Genomic DNA, 23,453 nt, shown 5'->3' with positions numbered 1-23,453 from the left:
GGAGAACAGAGGAGATGAAGAAATTTATATGCCTTTCCAATTATGCCCAACTTTTTTCTTATTCTCTGAACTGTGGATTGAGTCTGTACAGCCCCTAATTAAATATCAAATCCATGGAAAAACTGGAATTTTCTTAAGCTATATTTATACTACAAATAAAAAGGCCAAAGGCTGATGTGCAACCCGACTTGTTCTCTACAGCTGAACTTTCCTTCTCTACACCCATTTCCTCATCAATGTAAGATGACTGTCCTTTTTGCCTGCTACGGGTTATCCCTGCCCCATACTGTTCCCAGCTACTGCTGGATTACTGTTGTTTAAGAGTGCTAGTTGGCCAGGTCAAAATCACAAGAGGGAATGGCTTAAAATTCAGCAGGACTTAAGTTATAGACAAATGGATCAATAAAAATATTCTGAGAAGGCAACTCTCCCTTTCAGCCACTTTCTCCACACTGATAAAGGGATGTGCTCAGCTGAACACTCACAACAACCTAAAGCTAATGTGCTGGGACACAGGAGGAGGCCTTCATCTTACAGTTTTCACTGTGTTTGAAACGACAGACAAAAATAGTTTTTTATGACTGACATCCATCACTTTTACCACTCTGAGTCAAGGTCTCTTCTATCATACACAGTCCAGAACAGCTTCCCTGAAGGACATCACTTTGCTCCTGCACTGGTGCAGATCAAAGAAGTGCACTGATGATGCACTACAGAGGACTGAATTATGTCCTGAGCACAAGTGCATCTCAGTGAAATTATACCTGGGCCAAGACCAACCCAAGCAGTTATGGCGTATTTCACTGTCACTGGTGAAACAAAACCAGACAGAATCAGAGCGACAGGTAAATCACGGTCATACTGAACAGATCAGGGAAGATCCGCTTGCTGGGAGTGTACAGAGCTGCAATAGTCACATAACCTGGTTTAGGTGCCTAATGTAGGTTGAGTATATTAGGAGGCTGATCTCTCTGTGTGGTAAATGCACAGAAGTAGGTGAACACCTCCCCACCCCACACCCTCACCTCCCCGAAGGTGGTCTAGAACATCTAAATTAAGGAATATTTAGGCTCCTAATTCGGATGCTCCGCGTTTCTCTCCAGAGATGCCTCTCTTCACTGGTCATGCAGAGAATGAGCCTCCTAATTTAGGAGCATGATGCGCTCCTAAATTAGGAAGGGAATTACTTAGGAGCTGTGAATTACTCTTCCTTTCCCTTCTCCCCCACTAGCAGCTGAACCTGTCATGGTATCAGACTGAGGCCAGATTCTGATTACAGTAATACTGGCCGCAATTGTGGCATAACTTAAATTAATTTATAATAATGGAAGCTCTAGACTGGTAGAAATGAAAATAAAGTCTGGTCTGGTAGAAATGAAAATAAAGTCTGATCTGTGATGCTGAAACTCTTATCTGAGGCTTGCTGATACCAAATCTTTGCTTCTGTCTGAAAATTTTGAGAGCAAAATCTTCAAGTTTCAAAACAGATACAATAGCTTTAAGCTTTGTTTACTATCATGTCACATGTGCAAAGCAAATGGGAAATGATAGTATCCCACTTACAGTCTGCTTGTTCCATGGCTATCGTCTTACAAGGGCATGCAACTGTGACAGACAGAAACCAAAATCAGGCTGGGGAGTCTAAACCTCACATAGATTGTCAGCATGGTGTGATAAATGAGACAAATGACATTCTCTTATCTTAGTGTCTATTCAGGTTCTACACTACATTTCCTACCTAAAATGGGACTGTACTTCTAGGCCTCTGCAATTCCTGTGAAACAGCCTCTGCTGTTTTGAGGGTGAAATCCTGACCCTATATCCTCTGGGCAATTAAGTGTTAAAGGGTTCTGTCTTCACATTGTGTGGTTTCTTAACTTCCCTAGAAGATGTGCCATTACATACTTCATAAAAAACTTGACAGAAGAAAAGACAAACCTGCAATTTCAAGATATTTCTAAAATTTAACAATTTCAGATGCTGTTCTATGGATTTTCCAGTATATTTGATTTTGGAATGTTTAATTTGCTAAGGGAACTGCTTCTTCCCTGGCATGAAAACACAACTATTAAAGCTCATTTCATTATTTTGAGACTGATAGCACAATTTGGTTCATTGTTTAACATTCCATCACTATGAACACAATGACATTCTCTAATGATTAATAGGATTTGTTATTTTAAATAATCATTCTGAACCTTATTTGCAAGACTTATTAGGTCTGTAACTTCCATATGAATAATGCATCTGTAGCTGTACAGCCAGCTTTGGAGAGTTGCTACTCATTTGTAGAATACCCTTCTCTTTGACTGCTTTGGGGACAACTGTTCTGCAACACGGTGCCCGGAGTTGTGTTATTATATCTCATCCTAATGCCAGAAAAGGCATCCTTAAAGGGATTTCCTTTTAGATATTTCTGATTTTAGACTTCTTGGGACTCTTTGCTCTTCATACTTGCACAGAATGGAAACGGGTTCTCAGATAAGTCAAAGAAGGCAGCCAGGAGGATGTTGTTACCTCACAGGGACAATATCCTGCTGAGCCCCAGCCATGGAAGAGTCCTTCCTGGCTGAGCCCTTACAGCTAGAGAGAAATTTTGAAAGGGACCATGAAGCCTGAAGAGGGCTCGCTGCCTGTCTTGGATATAACCCTTCCTCTTCCCCTTCCCCCTGCACCTGCATTCTCCACTATAAGATGCAAGGATTTTTAGATGGCCATAAAGCCAAAATAAACTCCCCAGTAAGTATGACTTCTGTATGGCTGTTCAAAGAGCAAGATACTTTGTGCCTCTCCCATATCTGACCACTCCGGTATCTCTTTTGCCCACCTCCCCTTTCTGCTTCCACTGCCAGCTCCCATCAATGCCTGTGCTGAAGCTTTTGCTCACAGGCAGAAACCCACATCAGAGTCTAGTTCCCCACTGTACACCACAGCTGCTCTGCTGTACACACACAGAGCATTTCTGTACTACTCTCTTCATGTATGTTATCATCCTCTCATTAAATAACACCAGGAGTGGTTTCAGCTAGAAACATTTTGACTCAAAGCGATTTTCTGTTCCCCCAGAGTGACCTGAATAAAAGACATTCCTTGCAAAAATTGCTGAAGCCTGATGATGAGCTCTCTTCCTCTAATGTGGTCCTTACCATTCACATTGATATTTATACAGGCACAAGTGAGAGCAAAATAATGGCAGTGGTTTGTTCAGACACAGATAACAGCACAGCTCATCCCTCTACATACCAAAAAGCCAGCCCCTTCCATTTTTCTATTCCCAGTGAAGGAACAACAGAAATGAGGACAGTTGGCTACAAATTCCCATTCAGTTATTCATCAAAAATTCATACAAGCAGATGCAACAGATAGGAAAAAACAGAAACACATACATGTTCTGATGTGAAGGCAACCAGTCTGGGAATAGCTGCCATTCCTTTTTCTTTAACTTCTGGGAACATCTTGAAACGTGCAATCAACATAGCATACATGTTAGATATGGCACCACCTGGAGTCCACAGTAATATACTGTTACTTTTTCTATGCATTGTAATATCATTGCAGAACAAACGACAAGTCTTGCTACAGATTTTCTAACTCTAATGCCACATGGCAGAAACATGGGTTCTTCTTCCTGATGCCCCTCACAGCTGGGTTGCACAATAACAGAATCTACTACTCCCAAACAGCAATTTAGGCAAAAAAAACTACTGCAAAAAGGTGACCGGGGCTTCCTTTTATCCTCATTTTTTCTGCCCTTTCCCTTTCAGTCCCCAATCTTATATTGTCATATACCATCAACACATAGTCCCCACTCTGTTCCACCTCCCAAGCAGACACCTTACAAGGCAACTTCCTAAGGGGCTTTGAAGTGAAACCTAGTCTGTGCCTTCCCCTCCCAAATCAGGGTGGTGTTTCATGTCCCGGCTCTGAGGAAACCCACACAGTGAGTCCCAATAGACACTATCTTTTTGGATAACTGGAGTTTGGGGAGGGAAGAAAAAAGGTAAAGGGTCATTCTAACACATACTTTCCTTCTTATTTGTCCTCTGATGGGAGCAAGGAAAAAAAGCTATATGTCCCTAACATCAACCGTAAAATCTCTGGCATACATTCAATTAAAATACCTATAAGATGGATACTTTGCCCACTTCAAGATGGTTATTGGATGACAGCTCTGCAGTACTTTGTTCCCTTATTTCAATTGTCAATGCGTAAATTAGAAACAAGCACTTTCCTTTTCCTTTAAAAGACTTTTACAAACTGAATCTTTGTGCCCACAGTGGAACAATGTTTGGTTATACGTTAATGCTGCATGAGCACTATGGGAATATAATGCAGAACCTGAGGCAGACTCTGAGAACTTTTATGTATGTATGCACACAAACACACTCTCGCACATACACACACATAAAATCCACCAGTTTTATCCTGCATATATACTATATATATATACAGACTGATTATATATTGATATGTATATTTATATAAAGTAAAAGTGTACACTGATCATGGTTTTAGGGTTTTAAATGAACAGGTCAGAGTGCAGCTGAGGTAGAGTTCAACTAACCCAACTTTTAACTATCTAAAAATGGAGTGAAGAGCACAAGACATGCACTTCCAAAGACAGCTCAGCTCATCCTAAGGTAGCCGTTTGTGGTAAGTGGGATGACTTGCCCTGCAGACATATACACCCCTCTCCCTTGAATATATGGCAGCAGCTGTAACTAGCCTGGGTAGACACCCAGCGCTTGGATAGCCAAGTGAGATAAGAAGAGATAATCGACCCTTTAAGCAGATCAGCGTAGCTCTGGTGAAAGCAGCGACATTACACAATGTTACACCAGCAGGTATATGTGCTGGGAAATTTAACACTGTTTTGATTTTTGTAAGATTTGTATTTATCCCACTGGAGATTTATATACTGTTCCATAGCCCAGAGAAACCATGTCCTTTGTTTCTAATCAGTGTCCTAGCTCTGCTCTTTGTAGTGAGGCTACCTCTGCTCTGGGCTTTCCCTGACCCCCCTGGTCCTCCTGTGAATCCAAGGGAAAATGCCATAAAGGGATGGCATCGCTGGCAAGGGGGTCAGTACAAATCAGGCTTTTTCTTCCCCTTTCAACTATCTTGAGAGGTATGAACATATTCTTACACTTCTTTTCACAAATGACAAAAGAAGAAATGGAGAGATTAAGAGGAAATGCTTAGGTATCTGTCCCAAAAAAATGCAGATGCCATGTAACCGCTGCTGTTGATGACTTAAGTGACTGAACTAAGGTGACCAAGTCGAAGAAATCTGGCCTAACTTGTCCAAAGTCATTGGCTCAGTGTCAAAAGAATCGAGACTGAAATGTTAAGGTTCCCCAGTAATGGGCTTTCCTATTAGTATTTATTACCTTGCCATTTAACCTTAAGCGTATTAATAAGCCTGCATTCTGCCTTTAATTTTGCAGCTGTGTTTACACCCACAGTTAATTACAGGCAACAAAACACACCTACAGAATCTGGAGAACCTAATCAGGCCTTTGAGCTTTGCATGTATTGATACTGTATATTTCATTCCAGAGAATGCAGAGTGAGAATCTTTTCAACAGTAAGGTCTTCAGCTGAAGCCGTGACAGCTTGAAATAAGAAGACAGCATAGAGATGATTTTGATTATTGCCTAAAACAGCAGAACCTGAACACTGGGTGCTGCTGAAGAGTGAGTTAGAAATACGCACCTAGCACAAACCAGACATTGCAGAGAAAGAAAGGATGAGAGGGGGCAGCACTGCAAACGCCAGCACAGCCACACACACCTGCCAGAAAGCCCGACCCCAGGCAGGTTTCAGCTAGGTGAAGTGAGCTCCCATATCTGACACACTAACGACAACCTGATCCCCCCCTGTCAGGCAGGGACCTCTTGCAGACCTGGGATGGATGGCAGTTCCTCCTGAGGCATGTATCTTTCCTGACTCACACTATCCTGAGCACAGCTTGCCACACTTGGGCAGATCTGGTGCATGGACTGAGCCTCTCTCCCTCCCACCTGCCACCCCAGGTCTGGCTGAGCAGCTCTGCTCCTTCCTCTCAGGTCCCTGACAAACCTGGCTGGGCTATTAGCACCCCAAGCCTGCAAGGCAAGGAACTTGCAAGTTCCTTACAATTACAGCAAGACCAGCTGCACTGAGTCAGGCCAGGCACTACACAGTAACCAACCACTGTCCAGTTTCCAGAGCCTTTGGCTTAGGTCCTGGGCTCGTGATACACGTTTAGATGCCGCTCTGTGTAATGGAGGCCACAGGAGTGAAATAAAAGCTGTCAGAGCTTTTGCTCTCAGTGCTTTTTAAATAAGGACCCAACAAAAAGTGTAAATTCTTCTCATCCTTTTCTCCAGCTCTCTGCAAAGGCCCATGAAAAAACTCGTGCACCACTACCCACATGTGCATTCACATGTGAAAAGCTGAAGATGAGCTTTGCCTGATCCTCTGCATAGCATAAACATTACCCTCCATGTCTTTGGAGAGCTAAACATACTAGGTTGTTATCAGTGAGGCTTTTCCTTTGCTCAAGAGTCCAAACACTTTCACTCTCCATTAGGTCAATGAACTTTCTTTCCAGAAGGGCTCCCTTCCCATCAGCTATCAGTCTGTTATCTTTTGACAAGCCAATATTCTATGCCCAGTGTCAATTTTTTTAAATGTTTTGCAATTTGGTGAGATAGATAGGCCAAAATTTTTAGCAATGAAATTCCAGAATAAGACAGGAGGCGACAAAGAGCATAAATCAAAAGGCTAAGTGGAATGATTGAAATAAAAGCATGTCTTAACAATGTCATGTTTATCAGAGTCAGTGATTTCTCTACAGTTAACCACGGTCATTTTTTGCCTCACTGACTTGCCCTGAAGGAACCAGATTTCGAGCCTTTAAGCACTTAGGTTAACTAGCCACCCAAGTACCCTCCCTGGCCTCAACAGGCCAGCTCACACATAGAAAGCTAACCACATACTGTAATGTTGGCAGGATCTTGTTGACCCCACTAAAATTACTCTGAAAGGGGTGCTATGTCTTTCCCTCTTTGCTTTAATTTCCCCTGGAAAAATGGAGAGCATTGTTGTGTTTCTTCCCTCCATTATTAACACAATGGGTTTTCTATTTCATGTAATCCAAAAAAAGTGGGGGGCAAAGCAAAACTGCAAGGCAAATGTCTTTTCTGATTATGTTTCCCATGTGCCATTACAGCTGCTCATAATGCAGTGCAATTTGCTCAAACAGACCTTCATAATCACATCCCTGAAATTCATAAACATGCAATAACTTTATCTCAAAGAGGCCACTGGTGGTTATTAGCAAGTGTCCTCTCAAACATGCATATTTAATTATGTTTACTCTTTAACTACAGGGGATGTCATATAGCATAGTCTGAGAAATATAGAAAGCTTGAAATGTCATGTACCAGGTGAAAATATCCCATCGCCACAGCCCCCTGGCCAGCCAACCATCTCTCTCATTTTCCTTAGTGTGACATATTCCAAAAGTACAAACACTGGAGCAATTTCATAGGTGAACCTGAAATGTAGTAATGTCCATATTTAATGCTTCATCTACAATACTAATACATCTTTTTTCCAATATTACATTACATTATATCCATAATATACTCTACATTGCACTGGTAGAGTTCTGTTTTACAATACTTTTGATAACCTTCCTTCTGATTTGACAAACGTCTAGAAGTAGAAATGCTGAGAGTGCTTTCCATTTCCACCCTTTTCAGTGAAACCAATCTGGTGTGGCTCTTCCAGGCTCAAGGCTTTGTCCTATATTCAAGAACTGCTGAGCAGAGCCAGACCTTTGCCTTGCAAAAACCTGTGTGTATGTCTAGAAGCATACACATCAGCAGCCCTATTCATGACAAGACACTGCATGAAGCTAAGCAAATGCACAAAAATGCTTCTTAGCCCCAAAGTAAAAAGAAAGCCCACGCTTTAAATTCTGCACCTCTTTCTTACAAAAAGCAATGGCTCTAACTGCTCTGGGTACGGATTGTACGTAACTCCTCTACATGAATGCAGCTGTTAACTTAGCACACCTTTCTTTTTACATATTTATGCGTGCAAAAAGCTAAAATATTTTTTCTGTATATTTTAGGGGGAGAGCAAAACCAACATCATATCAATATGATGAAATTCTATAAGAGACAACCTACAGGACAATGTTGAAAGTCTCCATGTAAATAGCTGTAGCAACCATTTAAAAAGCAGACAACTGTTTTTCCAGCAACCTTTCTTTCTTTCATTCAGCTACAGCATCCACTATTTTAGAGTATAACTGCAAAATTATGTTAAATATTATTATGGGGAAAAAAAAATCTGCTACTTACATATTAGTATTTGCTGTTGATGTCAGCCAGTCTGCTGCCAATCCAACCATGTCCAATCCAGTTGAAAGTTGATTAAAATATCTAGGGTGCCCTGCATAAGATGGAAATTGTTACCGTAAGGCTGATGACTCTGAATGAAACTATTCAGTGCCAAGCGGTGTATTTACCTCCTGATTTCTACAGAGAAGGAAGTGCTTTCAAGGTACGAAACAAAGCAAATAGCAATAAGTACATTTCTTGGAAAAGGCAGGATTTCTCTTCTTTCTCATTGGAAACTCAGTAAAATCAGAGTAATTACACTGAACACAGAATAATGAATTCCAGCATTCCTTATTATCCTCTCAATATGCCTTGAAAATTAACACAATGCTGCCGCACAAAAATAGCTGTTTGTGCCTGTTAGTGTGTCACATGTTGTCACTGGATGTGGTTTTGCCTGGCTAGGTTTGAAAGGCAACCGCGAGACACCATCTGAAGAGGTTGCCAGTACATATAACATCAGTGATGAATGGCTAATGATTATAATAGACAGGGCGAAATGAGAAAATGGAACATTTTGGTGACTGCTTTGCACATGACTCAATGGCTGATGATCGTACGAAGATGGCAGGGAAGGTGAAGGTCCTTGTCATTTCTTCCCTGTCAGAGAGCAATTACAAATAGCCTGGCTGCTCGCAATTGTGATTTTAAACAAACCCCATGAAAACCAGCACTGCTGCCCCAGCAGAATGATGCATAAGAACATACTCAATGAGCTGACAGTCCATTTACCTGGTTAATCTAATTGGCTCCTAATTTTTTCCTAAAATCCTGCTAGAGATTTTTCTTAAAAATGTGCCTGGACACATTAAACCCCATTAAACCCAGGCACCATTAAAGCTGTGCTTTTACTGGTTGCTTCGCGCAAGCCCCTGTTAAGTGACATAATTATCAGTACAAATTACAGATGATTCACAATTACTTAAACACCATCCAACGCAAAGGAAGGCAGACTCTGCTTGGAAAACACCTGTCCTGACCCACAGACAACATGCTGTATTGCCATCAGAGAAAACAAAAGATAGAGCAATATGGTCGGCAAAATGCAGACCCAGCACCAGGAGAGAACTTATCTTTGGTCTCCAGTGGCCTCTTATCAGGCACCGACACATGGCTGGCAGAACAGCACAGGGAATTGTTCCCCAGCTCCCACCTTGCAGCACACAAAGGCAGAGTAATTGGGCTGTGTGGGCAGACCAGAGCAGGGGATAAGCGCTGGGGGTGCACATATGCAAAATCCAGTTCCCTGTGCCCTTAATCTGAGATGAGCCTCATGCCATTGCCATTCAGCCTGACTGTGTTTTGCACTGAGCCCTCCCCACCAGAGATATGAACTGGCACCTTCCCCTGGTCCATACTGACAGGTGGCTAAAGCCCTTCAGGGACAGAGGGACTTTCCCAAGATCCAGCAGGATGAACAGGATCTGGACCCTGCCCTCCATGCTGTCTAGTGGAGTAGGTGGCCCTGGGGCACATGTGCACCCCACCAGCACTGCCAAAGCCACAGCAATCCCAGGGGCTCGGTCTGCAGAGGACTGCATCTCCCCTGATAATGGGATTTTGAGAGAGATTTCAGTATGTGCAGCTCAGGTTCCGTCTCTCAGCCAGACTGTAAGCAGGGTCCCAAATTCCAACAGAAAGCAACAGAAAATTAGGAGCTGAAAACCTTAGGTGAATCTGTGCCACAGGAAAGCTTAAAGATGCCAGAAAAATTCCTGCTTTGGAAATAAATCCACACTGAAAAACCGAGGAATAGTAGAATTCATATTTGCAGCTGCAGTGTCTCAGCAGCTCTCTGTCAGCCCTGTACCCAGCCCCAGGCGACAGCCCTGTTGTCACTGCTTGTTTCTTCAAGGAACCTCACCAGCACACCTCTTGCTTTGGGAACTGCGGGAGGAACAGGGCTGGCTGCACATAGGGCTCAGGTCAGCTGCACCCTGGAGCAAGTGAGGTGGGGGAGGAGCAGCACTGTGCTCCTACAAAGACATAAGTTCAGGGTGAGCAGGAGCTGCTTCTGCTGGCACAGCTGCTGGCAAAGCCTGCAGTGCCTACACCTGTAACATGGTCCCCTACACTCAGCTCCGCTCCCTTCTGCAGCATGGCTTTAACATGCAATGGCAGAGAACACAATGCCCCAATCTGACCCCAGCCTCAGCTGAAAGAGTTTGTCCATCCATGTGACACCCTAATATATAACCGAGCTCTTTTCCCTTGGCTAGATGGCCACAGAAAATCGTGGCTTTCCTTTAAAATACAGGCTCCACTGCCAGGTAAGAAGAATTTGTGAGAGATGCTCAAAAATCACTGCCCCGGTGCCTTCTGCCTGAAATGCACATCCTTTGTCATGGCTGTCACTGAACAAAGAGGTGCCTGGAAAAGAGACCAACAGGGTGTGGGGAAAGGGATGAGATGTGAAAATAGGAGATTACTGCTTACTGATTGGTTTAGCAGTACACAGTGTATTTACAGATAATCCAGAGTAAATGGGCAGATGATGGGCATGAACCAGAGCTGTTCTCCCCATGCCAAGGTTGTTGCTTTGCCCTATGCACCCTCCCCTCAAATATGCTTCTTCCTATGCTTGGTTTCAGGCACAGACATCTTCTAGCATGAACATGAAGCCTCCACAGCCTCGACAGGGAAGAAATGAGAAGGTCTGAGCACAGCTGGACAGCATGGATAAAGGTATGGCCAGTGGCACTGTCTTTGGCCTTCTCACAACCGCCTGGTGCATGGCCTTCTGCCAGCACCAGGGCCTGCCAAGGATCAAGGCTGGACCAGCACTGGCTTCTCTCACCCTTCCCGGGGTTTCCAGGCCATTGTTCAATGCTCACATTTCAATTCCCCGGCTCAGCATCACACAGGAACTGAATTCCACATCCATCTTTCCCTGCATTTGCAAGCTGCCTTTTGCATTCTCACAGACAAAATTCTTGCTGGGGGAGGATGCTGGTAGTTGGTAAGGGGCAGAAAGCCCTGTGTGACCCCCCCCCCCCGGAACCCCACTGAGCCGTGGCACGCAGGCAACATCTGGGAGCATCCCACACCTGCCCCTTGGCCAAAAAATCAGGCAGCCAGTTCCTCCAGTCCCAACCGGGGATTGGTGCTTGGACTTGGGGATCCAGCTGTGAGGCTCTAATTTAAGCAACGCAATTTATTTTCCAATCAGCCTCCCGGGTCCCTTCAGCCAAACACAACCTAGGCTTCCCCCCAGCTCAGAAGGCACCATGTCCAAACGGCTCCTGGAAGCAGGAGCTGGAACAGAACCTTGCACTGCCCTTCCTCTGAGGGTAATTCAAGTGTTTTGCTCTGAAGCACATGTGAAAGGGCTTTGGGTGTAAATCCCGAGGATGCTGAGGAGCAGCGACAGCCAAGCGATGTGGCTCTGCACCCCTCAGCTGAACCCCACCCCACCACCACATCTCCCCCCCCCCCCCCCCCCCCCCCGCATCAGCATCAGTCCGTGGCCTCTGAACGCATTATTTTCATTAAAACACAATCAAAAAATGCCAAGAAGAGAAAGCTTCACATATTTTCAGGGAGGGAGACAAATTGTAACGTTCTTCTAAAGGGTCTGCTTTCAATGCACAAAATGAAATGGGTCCATTATGTGAAGCAGTTTTTAACAAAAAACGATTAACGAAAATCACTGAAGAAACCCTATTGTTTGATTTCCCAGATCCACAGATCCTGTTTCACAGCATTCCGTGGAAATATCTTTCCTATGCCCTGCCCAGACACATCACATGGATCACTGGACTGATTGACTTTGTTTCAGTGGACATCATTTATCTAACTATTTATTCCAATATTTTATGGGCATTTTGACAGCACCAAACTCCTACATCCAAAATATTCAGCTAGACATTTCCACATCTAAACAAGAAGGATTATACAGATCCCTCACAACCTTTACTGCGATCAGTCTGTTCTGTCCCCAGAAGGTGACAAAACCTGTTTCGTGTTTCCCCTAAACCTCCATTCACAAATCAGCCTTTTGCCTCCTTCAGTAATTGCTACACATTTATTTCTAAGCAATTTCTCAGTAATTCAAATTCCCACTAAGAGCTCCCCTCGCTCCAAATCATTTCTCAATCACAGCTACGGGTTTTGTTCGCTCTGCCGCAGTTTATTTAAGGTGACCCCGGGTACTAAGCCGGGGGGAGACCCCCGCTCGCTATGAAGCCCACACGGCAGCACAGCTAAATGGGAGATGAGGGGGGCCAGAAAGCAGGAATCAGCCCACCCTTGCCTCCCCAGAGAAAACATACAGCAACAAAAGGCTATTAAACCATTTCGGGCTTCTTTTTTTTTAATTGCTTGAGCCTGAAGTTGTGGGGGAAAAGCCCTTAATACCCTTGTGCACAGTTTCGTCAAATTCTCCTATTTTTGTGTCCTGCAGGTAACGGGAGACACACAGCAAATGGCCGCTGAGAGCTCCCATTTACAAGATCTTTATTGCGATTTTGGCTTTTAAATGGGCCGGTCCCTGCTGCCCCCCCTGCAGGGAGACACACACCCTTCACATCCTCACCGCCCGTTCCCGCTGCCTCTGGGCTCCGGTCTGCGGGGAGCAAGAGGCAAGCCCCGGGCCATCTCATGTCAGATGGGTGCAAATGGAAGGAGGAAAGTAGCAAAGGCGGTGAAAAGGCGGCTCTGTGTCACACGCGGCACCTCCGTCTCACAGAAGCATTAATTTTAAATGGGAAAGGGTGCACAGAGCTGCACGGACAGCAACCGGGATTCCATCACCCCGGAAAACCATTCCTGCCTCTGCTAGGAACTGCTTGGAAGTGACAAAACACAGTCGCTGCTTCAGTCTCTAACGTTTCAAGAGAAAATGAAATGACACCTTTAATCAATGCAGGAGACCACAGAAGGTAGAAAACGAGAGTGGCCATTACCTGTTTTAATTGCATACTTCAGAGTTGTTCTGCAGTTCAATAAAATCTCTTCCAAGGTTTGTGGCTGGTCTGCCAGTTCCCAGTTATACTCCTGGAGCAGCTCATTTGGGTAATGGAAATCAATAACTTTTGTTGATCTATCAAAACTTTTCACCACATACTGAAGTAAAATGTCCACAATGTCTTGTAGGAAAGACATAGTCGCTATTTCTCCATCACATGCTGGCAAAAGATCTGGGAAAGGAGAAATTTAAAGTTAACTTCGTTTTACAACCTTATACACAGGTTTTGGACAAGGGCTTCTTCAGTTTATGTTTAGGAAATCGTTTAATCGTGTTGAATACAGATGGACTTTGTTTTCATTTAATAAGCCAATTGATAAGACTATTTTAAGGAATGTTCTGAGAGACGATATCTAGGTTTTAATATCCTACCTAAAATGGCAATTTTTCCACACAGTATATTTCAGACCAATGTTTTGGACAATGGGAATGGGAAACAAGAAAAAAAAAAGGGAAAACGAATCTCAGGAAAAATAAGTATTGGGAAGCAAATGCTACAAGAAGCCCTCTAAAACCTGCCATCTGCCTTGCAATAAAACACCTCCACTGTGACTCTCCGATGCACGTAACTTGTTGATAATTTAAAGCCTTTTTCTGAGGCGACGTTGCACGGTGTCTCGGTGGGCAGTGGCTCAGGCGGAGCCGAGCTATGGCAGAACCCCACAATTCGGGTACCCCGGGAACTCTGGGGCTCAGCGGGAGCAGCGCGGATCTGCAGCCGCCCTCCCTCCCCTCTTCTCTCCCAGCTCGGCGGAACCGGTCGCGCCGCGCTGCCCCGCTCCGCCGTGAGAACGGGAATGTTCGTGGCCAGCGGATTTCCGCGCGGAGCGGGCGTCTATGTAGTAGCGGGGACGCTACCTCTAAGGTCAGGAAAGACGAAACGCAAAAATACCTCGAATTAAAACAAATCACCAAGAGAGCGCTCTTTCTCCCTCCTCCCCTCAAACCTTAATTACAGGCGACTTCAACGAGAAGGTCGCTGCTGTCAGTACTCCGTAGAAAGAGCAACCTGCAGGCTCCAGCGCGACGGGATTTTATTGCTCTTTCATTTTTTTTTTCCCCGGGATCTTTTGCCTTTGGAGTTATTTTTCGGAGGGTTTGGGAACTGCCCAGCTGCCACGGAGGCGCAGCAACGGGCCGGGCCGGGGGTCCGGAGCTCCGCGGAGCCTCTGCCGCGCACCGTCGGACTCCCCCCAGATCTCTGCCCACGGCGGGAGGAGGCGATTTCCCTACCCAACCGCTGTTTTAATTTGTTAGCTTTAGAGATGCAGCGTGGCCCGGGAGCGCTGTTACCTGTTGAGTGCAGAAAGGCGTAATTCACCGCCGCTTTCTGGCAGCCGCAGGGCTTTTTGTCGCAGGTACAGGCCGGCCGCATCTCCGCTGCCCCCGGGGCTGCCCTGGCTCCGGTTTCCACAGGCTTCTCGGCATCTCCGTAGAGCAGGGCTTGACAGCGACACGAACACACGGCCTCAGCCCTGCGGCTTCACCCTCGCCCAGTCCCCCCGCCCCCCGCCCCGGGTTAGAGCCCTCGGGCGCTCCGCGGTCGCGCAGCCGGGGCTCCGCCGCGGGCTGTCGGGGCCTCCCTCCCCTTACCGCAGAGTTTGTTTCCGATCCCTCCCGTGAACTTCTGGGCGACCTGGCACCAGGCTCTGGCTGCAAGAGAAAATGGAGCGGAGGGTCCGTGGGGACGGGCGCGGGCCGAGGACACCTCGCTCGACACCCGGCACTGCTCCCCAAAAACCCCCTGCCCCGCCGAGCAGAGCCGCGTCGAGCCCGGCAAGAACCGCTGCCGGTCCCCGCCGCTCCGTCCCGCAGGTCCAGCAGCCACAAAGGGGTCTCCGGTGACCGGGGAGCGCTGCCTCTGCGGCTCCGCGGCTCCGTCGGGCCGGTCCATCCCGGCTGTTGAGCGCTCCCCTACCTGTGCCGGGGCTCTCTGAGGCGGCGGAGCCCTCCTCGGCCCCGAAGGGCCAGAAGCCGGAGCCGGGGCTTGCCATGGCGAAGGCGAACCAGCGGGGCGGGCGCGGAGCGGCGAACTGCAGCCCCGGCGGCCCGAGCGACTGTGCGTGAGCGCGGCGGGCGGGTGGGTAAGTGCGCGCGTCTGCGCCGGGCGGCGGCAGGAGGGGCGGGGGCGCCCCGGGCACGCGTGGGTGGGAGCCTCTCCCGTGGGCGCCCCCGGGATGCGTTCCGCCGCTCTGACACCGCACGCTGACCCCCGACCGAGACGGGGCGGGCGGCGCCGGGAAGGGTCCCCCGCGCCCTGCACCTAGGGGGAAGCTCGGGGCAGAGCCGAGCCATGGGGGCAGCGTGATGTGAGGCTGCAGCTGTCTCGGCTGGGGTGGAGGGGAGCGAGGTGCCCTGTGCCGCCTCCAACACAACGACGGTCCTGCGGTCCCTGCGGCCGCAGCCCGGCGGGATGGGAGTGGGGAGCCGAGACCCTCTCGGCGCCGCCGAGCTCTGAGTGGAGGGGAAGGGTGATTTTCTGGGCCTTAGCGTGGTAGACAGCGACGGTCCAGCCCAGTGCCCCGAGGGGAGGGCTGGGACACGGATCACTGGGGCTACGGGGAAGCCACAGCAATCCTGTGAGCTAAAAAGCACCGAAAAATGCCCCCCTCCCTCCCAAGCCTTCACTCGGGCACACCCGCGGCTGCGAGCAGGGGACTCCCGGGCAGCAGCGCCGAGGCGGGGGAGTCCCTGGGCGGGGAAGGGACCACCTCCCGAGTCCCGGCCGCCCCCCTGCCTCGTCGGCCCTGGCCGCTGCGGCGAAGGCGAAGGGGCGTGTGCTGGGCTGGGGGAACTCCGTTCCCCGCTCTTGCCCCTGAGCTGGACAGAGAGGTCCCAGCTGCGCTCCCGCGGAGGTGGCGGGTGTAGCCCAGCGCGATGCCGTGGTGCTTGGGAAGGTTCCTGGGTCCTCCGCCTTCCGACCGGGCACCGCTCCCGGGGTCTCCCCGCAATCCCCGGGGATGGGTAGCCCGGCAAAACTCGGTCTCGGAAGCGAGACTGGAAGAGAATGAAAACTGCTCCTTTTCCCTCCCCGACGTCGTTTCTGAGGGCAACCAAACCTCCCCTTCCATCCAGACGGCTCCCCGCTCCGAGTGACCCTGGAGCCCTTCCTTGCCGTGACTGCCTCTCCTGCGGCACAGGAGGGCCTTTAAGCCCTAACCCTTGAAGGGAGGCAGGCCAGGATTCGGCCCTGCCGGGAGCCCTTGTAAGGCAGCCCCCCGGGTCCTCACAGCCAAGCCCGGGGGCTCCCAGGCTGTGGTCAGCCGAGGGCATCTGTCTTAGCATGCACCCACATGGCTGTCCCCCTGTGAAAGCTCACTGAAACGTTTTGATGCTTTAAACCACCGTCCTGATGGTAAGGTAAAATAAAACCAGCCTGGGCATCTCTATGTGAAATTACAGGTATATTCCAGTTTCCAAATCACATCAGCATTAAGGTAAAATAGAGGGCAACTCTGGCTTTCCATGGCAAGAGGCTGCTGTGAGGTCTTCCCGCTTTGGCTTGCTCATGCCCCAGTCCATGGTGTTTCCTCAGCTCGGGGTGTAATTCAGGCACAGCCAAGTGTATCACTGCTTTGTGCATTTTTTATTTACATTATCGTTTTACTAGTACACGAGAAAGCAACTTTAAAACAGATGTGGATATTTAAATAGTTTGTCACAAACTTTACATTGCAGCAATTTTTAATCCAGCACCTAGCCTTATAACTAGTTAGAGATGAGGAAGCAATGATTACCTTTTTCTAGGGAAAGAAAGGGCCAAGTGTGTGTGTGGAACAGACAAAGCCCAGCCCCTGTGGCTAGCTGCTGCTGCCAATTGTGGGATTTAGGAGAGCTAAGCTAGGGAGCAGGATCAGGCCTGTATCCTGGCATCCTGAAATTTGCCATCACTTGCTTTGCAGCTGGGAACACGCAATTATGAATCCTGAAAGGAAGCACGGCAATTATCTGTGTGGTTTCTGTGAAACAAGGTCTTTTGAATAAGGAAGGGGGGGGGGGGAATTTGAACACGGTGGCTATTGCTTTTATTTCCACTTAATTTCTAGCGGAACTGATTAAGAATGATCATTACATTTTGACAGCAATCAACCAGAGACTGTATTTCTATTCTTTCTATTCCTCTCTTGGCACCCCAGAGATTAAGATTTGTAAAAATCTAATGCAAAGGAGAACAAAGCAAACACGATTTAAAAGTTCATCACTTAGTCACAAAGCTCAGAGGCAGAGGAGAGGGCTGGATATACTCCCCATAAATGGACATTGCCAACATAAAGATTATACACACAATAGTGACCTTTAAAACTGGCTACTAGCTTTACAGTAAAGTCAATAATGAAATAAACTCCCATAATACGCTATCCAATTAATCATTTATATTTATTTTCCTTAAAGGGACGCTTGCCACAAACAGTTCATCCCAAAACTCAGGCATTGTAAATCTAAAATGAGCAGAAATTCCCCTATGTTCTTGTCATCCCCCCCCCCCCCCCCCCAGTAAAACAATTTATTAGAAACAATAACTAGGGTTTTTTTGAAGGTGCATGTGGGAATTTGAAAGCTTAACTAGGGAACTATAAACTAAATGATCTATTTTAATTGGATGAGATTGATGAAATTCCAAAAAGAACCATGCATTGAGGAATGTAAACTAGATTTAAGCTCCTTAATGTCTAATAATTTTAAGATGTAGCAGTCATATCTGAAAGAAAGATGATTTTTATATTAGCTTTTTTTTTAAAGGATATGATGCGACTGACAGTGTCCCTTTGCAATGGTGTGGGCCTGTAAACCCACAGTATTCACATTCACATGAACACACACGTTGTAAACTTGAAACATTGGAGATTTAAAAAAAGAAAAAATGAGGAAGCACATGGTATAAAGTGATAAAAAAAAGATTATGCTAATAAAAGCCAAATGGCAGCAGGAACAGCAGCAGCAGCTAGAACTGCTGGATAAGGCGCCGGCGCTGTGAGGTCTTCCGCAGCAGTCGTCTGTAGTCATAGGGATTATCTTCGGTTTTACTCTCTTCCAGGGGGCTTTCTGCAACCCTCGACCTAGGGATTCAGTACAGAAGTGGTTTAGAAATTGAAGTCAAAACATTTACCTTGGCAAACACTCCTAATCGACTGCTTCACCTCCTCCCTCAGAAGGGGGAAATAAAAGGAGAACGAAAAAAAACCAACTGACTTTGCTAGGCCTCTTCCTGCGCTGCATAAAGCAGGCACCTCGGAACAAACACACTATAGACTAAAAGCAGATGAACACAGAAGAACAACATGTTCTTCTACAAAGGGGACATAATAAAAGGACACAAAACCCTTGAGAACACAGGGGTGCTTTGCAGTAGCGTTTGCCTGATGGTTATTGAACCAGATTTTCAGTCAATTTGTTTGCTCTGTTTCTAACCTGCCTGTGGAGCACAATGTAAATGTCCATTTCATCTTATTTATGTGTTTTTTTCAGATGGCAAGATGCACCTTGGAAGCCGCCTCTGACAGGCTGGAATGGTGACCTGGCACCAGGTGTTACCGTGAAGCAAGATTAAAAATAAAACTCAATTATTTTGCAAGTGTATTACTTTGAAATAATTACAAACATTTCTAGTGTTCTACATTAGAGGTGTACCCACCAGTGGTCCTACAACAGCATTGGAGATAAACTGCCAAATAAAAAATACTCAATGCTTCACTTCTGTAGTCTGAAATGATTGTGTAGTATTTAGATATAGGTAACCCCATTTGAGAGATGCTGAAGGGCAGAAGTATTTATTAATTGCATTCATCTGCTCTCAGAGATAACAGTGTAAATTTAGAAGTTACACAGATATTTTCACTATGGGTAATTAGGATGCAGCCAGAGCAGCACCTGAAAAAAGGTAAGAAATTCCTTTTAGTAAGCTCAGTGGCAAAATTCTCATTCATCTAAACCAAACCCCAAGGTAACAGATTTGATGTATTTAAGCACCTTAGAAATTCAACATTTTCCAAGAGATGTAAGTTATACGATAACTCCCTGATATTATTATTTGTAATTCCATGCCTCCATAACACCTTCCTGAAACTAATTTAGATCCTACCTGAAAAAATCCACTCCCCCCCTCCAAAAAAAAAACCATAAAAAAGGAAGTGGCACAACATCTTTTATGAAAATTTTCTTTATTACTATAGATACATTTTCAAATTCACTGATCATCCCAGGTTTACTGTTTCCCTTAAGCTTTTGACCTTTATACTTCCCAAGTTTTTCTTACATATCTGAAGATCCAAGAAGATACAAATATATCAAGACATATAAATATGTGTTTGCATGGGCAATGTGTGTGGGTACATTGGCCAGAGTGAGAATACGAATTCCCTTAGCCCAGCAGAGGTCACCCTCTATGAAGTCTATGTGGGAAGAGAGGAGGTGGAGTAAACCATCCCTTTAGGTTTCCCCTTCTGACTGTCCACCTTGGTGGGGTCCACCATAGGCTAGAAACATGAGTGCTGCTATAGAACAGTAGGAAAAGGACGCAGTCAAGCTGGTGTCTTATCTACAGAAAGCAGGCAGAAAGTTGGCACGCATCCACCCTATTTAAAACCTAGATCAGAAATACAACTTTTAGGTTCTCCTTCAGTTTAATCTGATTTAGAACAGATATACAGCAGGATGTCTGTCCATCTCATCTGGCACTTGGGAAGCCAAAAACTAGCAGGTAGGCTGAGCACCAATCATACCACCATTTGTCCTTACTGCATAAAGATAGGAAATTTTCAGCTACACGTTTTACAAGTTAATTTGTCAAGATTGTGCGGATAAAAACATAGGTTTGAAAGTCTATCTTTCTTTATGTGAATCTTTTGAATATCTCAACAAGGTTATACAACACTTATTTTTTCCTACTATTATTTTGTCTGAATTACCTTTCAGCAGCTCTTAGTATTGAAGTCTTGCGCTCAGCTGGGTATCTCTTCTTTCTTGTGGTAGAACTGCTGTCCTTTGAGGTGGGATCAGTAGATGAAATTTCTTGATAGTAGATATCTAAATCTAGGACTTTGCTTAGACTGTCAATAAATAAGTATACTAGGTTAACAGTTAAACTTTTGAATATTACATTCAACATTCAAAAACAAGGCAACCAAATATCATGAGTTGTGTTTATCCACTGAGGTTCTAAGGAAAAGCATACGTAAGTGCCATAAATGAGTCTTTGAAATGTGACTGCTGTATGATGCAGATAGATACTGAAAATTCTGAAATCCTAAATACTTTTATATGTTCACAAAGCAGACATATATGACTGAAATTGTTTGCGTTTGCCATTATACTTCATGGAGAGGCATTTTTAGGGTATAATTCATCTGACCTATTTTAGATATCTCTTTGAGGAAGAGATGAATTATATTGCTGAAAATGACCATTTTTGTCTCTCAGTACAAAAAGAGAGTCTAAGGCAACTAGTTCAGATATCAGTGTCAAGAATGCAGATGTCTCATATTTTGTTAGATGAATGCTATCCAAGGTATCATATGTACAGAAAAAAACAATCCAACATTCAGCTTAGAATGACCAGGGAAAAAAAATCTCCTAAAAACAACCTGAAAAAAGAAGTTCAGAATTCAATTCTCACATTGGTAGCAACCAGAAATAACTCATTGATTTCAGTTGCTATGTTCTACTAACACAGAGTCAGCCCACAAAAGAAGATGCAGTCATGGAACTGATATAAGATGGAGCTAGATTTAAGATGATTAAAACCTAACTAAGGTCAAATGAGAGAAAACACTAGATTTGGATTTTTAATTTTTTTTTTGCTAAACAGAAGACAATAATAGGTGTGGGTTTTTTTCTTTTTTTTTCTTTTTCTTTTTTCCAGGATGCAACTGACATCAGAAAAAGAGCTGTAATAGACCAGCCATGGGGGACATGGACATTAAGTGGATCCTTTAAGCAGTGGCATAATCAAGTGCCATTTAAACTGTGACTGAATGAAGCTAGATGCTCTGAGCACATATTGTGTGCATGTAATGTATTTAACTTCCTTTAAGATATGTATTTTAGATACAGAGTTTGTATTCTGCAACTTCAGCTGAGGATAGTGCTAAGAGTTCATTTGTCTTACATGTGTGACCTGCCTACCATAGCCGGCATTCTGTGGTACCACAGCAATGTCACTGGGAAGCAGCAGTAAAGTACAGAAACACCGATAAAATAAAGCTACAATGTATGTCAAAAGCTGTGAACCATGTCTACAGCACACATAAGGATCTAAGATACAGAAAGGCAGAATATATCTATTGCTTGCTTTATTTTTGCAGAGATCCATCAAAATGGGTTAGTTACACTGTAAAGACTTCTAGTTGAAATTTCAAGGACTATTCTTCTTTACCTGTTATTAATAATTATTGGTTTCTTTTTTTTATGATCTATTTCCAGTCATACATTTTTAGGTGACAATTTTAAGAGTTTTTGTATTTTTGCTAACAAAAAAGAACTGGTTGCTCATTTGCTTTGACTGGAATTTTAAGCACCTTCAATTATTTTCTGTGTCAGAACTATCTTTGATGTGGACCTTATCTTAACTTATTACTATGCTTGTGTTGCCATGGTAAAGGGCCATGCTGTGGTAAAAACTGAACAACTGAATTGTATAATGGGTTTTTGCGGCTGAAAATTGCCTATTTTAACTTTGTATATGATGTCCTTCCTGTGAATCACCAAATTACCATGCTTCTTTTTTTTTTTTTCATGCTTTATTCTCCTGGTTGAAGTACAGCTAAGAACTGTTCTAGAGTACTAAAATGACAATAGAGAGATAATGAAAAAAAATTACCTTTCTTTCCTTGGTTTCCGTTTTTCGTCTTGTATGGATTTCTAAGAAAATACAAAATCATTTAAAAAATACTAAAACAAAAGTTTATGCAAAGATATAATTCATCAGCATGTTAGGTAGGAGGGTGTTGTATATCCGAAGAAAAAAGTATATCTAAAACTTTTAAGTATCTATAGTTGTTTTAATGAATGTTTTAATGACAACACTGTCTCACTGACAGTGATCAGTGTCTCACTGTGATGCCAGAAGAATTTCCATGAATGCAGGCAACTCAGTGGAAGCAGGAATAATCCTATTCTCATTAATGTCCATGCAGTCTTGTCACTTCTTGTGGCATGTCAGGTTTTAGTAAAATAAAATGGACACAGGCCCCATTTAAAAAGTAGTATATTAGGTGGCAAGAGTGCCCTTTAGGACACAAGACATCTCAAAATGCAGCGAAGATTCATAGGGAATGTGAGTAATTTCTTGCCTCTAATAGATTTCTGTCCCTACAGCAAAACCAATGTTATATTGCAGCATCTAATGCACCACTCTTCAAAAGCAGTACTTTTAAGTGCAGATGGTCTTAATTTTGGTCTTGTGCTTCTTGCAAATGAGTGAAAACTCACTAGGATTAGTAACCATAAAGTCACTGAGAATCAGAAAACCTGGTGGACTTCAGAATGCAGGCAAATTGACAAGACATATAATTTCAAAATGAAAGGCTGATTTAAGGAAATATACCACAAAATAAACTTCTAGTGCCTCGTATGAACAATATTGTCAGGCTTCATTTGTGCCTGTGTATCCCTTTAGCTCATTTGATATGCAAGGAAATGAGTGAGAATGGAAGGTGTCGAATTAATATCTGTGACATGATGTGAGACAAATTCTGTTTTTCACAGAAGATACAGAAAAAACGTCAAAAAATGCACTTAGATTGTGTTCTTTCCCTTTCATGTGATCTGGACCTGATAATCATCTAGAATACCTGCAGGTCACAGTGAATTTTAATAAGGTAAGAAATCCATGATAGCTGGGAAAGCTGAGGAAACCCTCAAGGACCTCAGGTGAGAGCTCAATGACTTACCCAAGGTCTACAGATTTAAGAACTAGTAAGTCCCCTTTCTAAGCTTTAGTGTATAGATGTTTCTGCTGAACCTTTCCCTTACCAGTGAACTTTTGGTCAAGAAGACAGGATTCTCTTTTTCACACCTTCTTGAAAAATATGAGTAATTATAGGTAATACTGATTAATACCTTGAAAAACTGCTGCTAAAAATTAGTTTAAAAGT

The 23,453-nt window shown here is 44.7% G+C and overlaps 2 protein-coding genes across 4 annotated transcripts in view; both read right to left on the bottom strand.

The window, feature by feature from the left end:
- The window catches only part of GAD2 (glutamate decarboxylase 2), a 37,639-nt gene extending 22,160 nt beyond the window's left edge, over positions 1–15,479 (bottom strand). The window contains exons 1-7 of the mRNA XM_057432490.1: positions 15,281–15,479; positions 14,956–15,015; positions 14,656–14,805; positions 13,301–13,534; positions 8,358–8,448; positions 7,431–7,543; positions 3,387–3,502 (exon numbers count right to left, since the gene is read on the bottom strand). Of these exons, the coding sequence (XP_057288473.1) occupies positions 3,387–3,502; positions 7,431–7,543; positions 8,358–8,448; positions 13,301–13,534; positions 14,656–14,805; positions 14,956–15,015; positions 15,281–15,356 (840 nt within the window). The 5' untranslated portion in view covers positions 15,357–15,479. The remainder of the gene's footprint in view (positions 1–3,386; positions 3,503–7,430; positions 7,544–8,357; positions 8,449–13,300; positions 13,535–14,655; positions 14,806–14,955; positions 15,016–15,280) is intronic.
- Positions 15,480–18,221: 2,742 nt separating this feature from the next.
- MYO3A (myosin IIIA) overlaps positions 18,222–23,453 on the bottom strand; it is a 116,294-nt gene continuing 111,062 nt past the window's right edge. For all 3 annotated transcript variants that reach the window (XM_057432486.1, XM_057432489.1, XM_057432488.1), the window contains 3 exons: positions 22,178–22,218; positions 20,268–20,408; positions 18,222–18,419 (listed from right to left, as the gene is read on the bottom strand). In XM_057432486.1, the coding sequence (XP_057288469.1) occupies positions 18,305–18,419; positions 20,268–20,408; positions 22,178–22,218 (297 nt within the window). In that variant the 3' untranslated portion in view covers positions 18,222–18,304. The remainder of the gene's footprint in view (positions 18,420–20,267; positions 20,409–22,177; positions 22,219–23,453) is intronic.

The sequence above is a fragment of the Pezoporus wallicus genome, unplaced genomic scaffold (genome assembly GCF_028554395.1).
Source record: "Pezoporus wallicus isolate ANWC-B61680 ecotype Strahan unplaced genomic scaffold, APGP_CSIRO_Pwel_v1 scaffold_2584, whole genome shotgun sequence".
Taxonomy (NCBI): domain Eukaryota; kingdom Metazoa; phylum Chordata; class Aves; order Psittaciformes; family Psittacidae; genus Pezoporus; species Pezoporus wallicus.
This window is presented reverse-complemented; position numbering and strand designations above follow the sequence as displayed.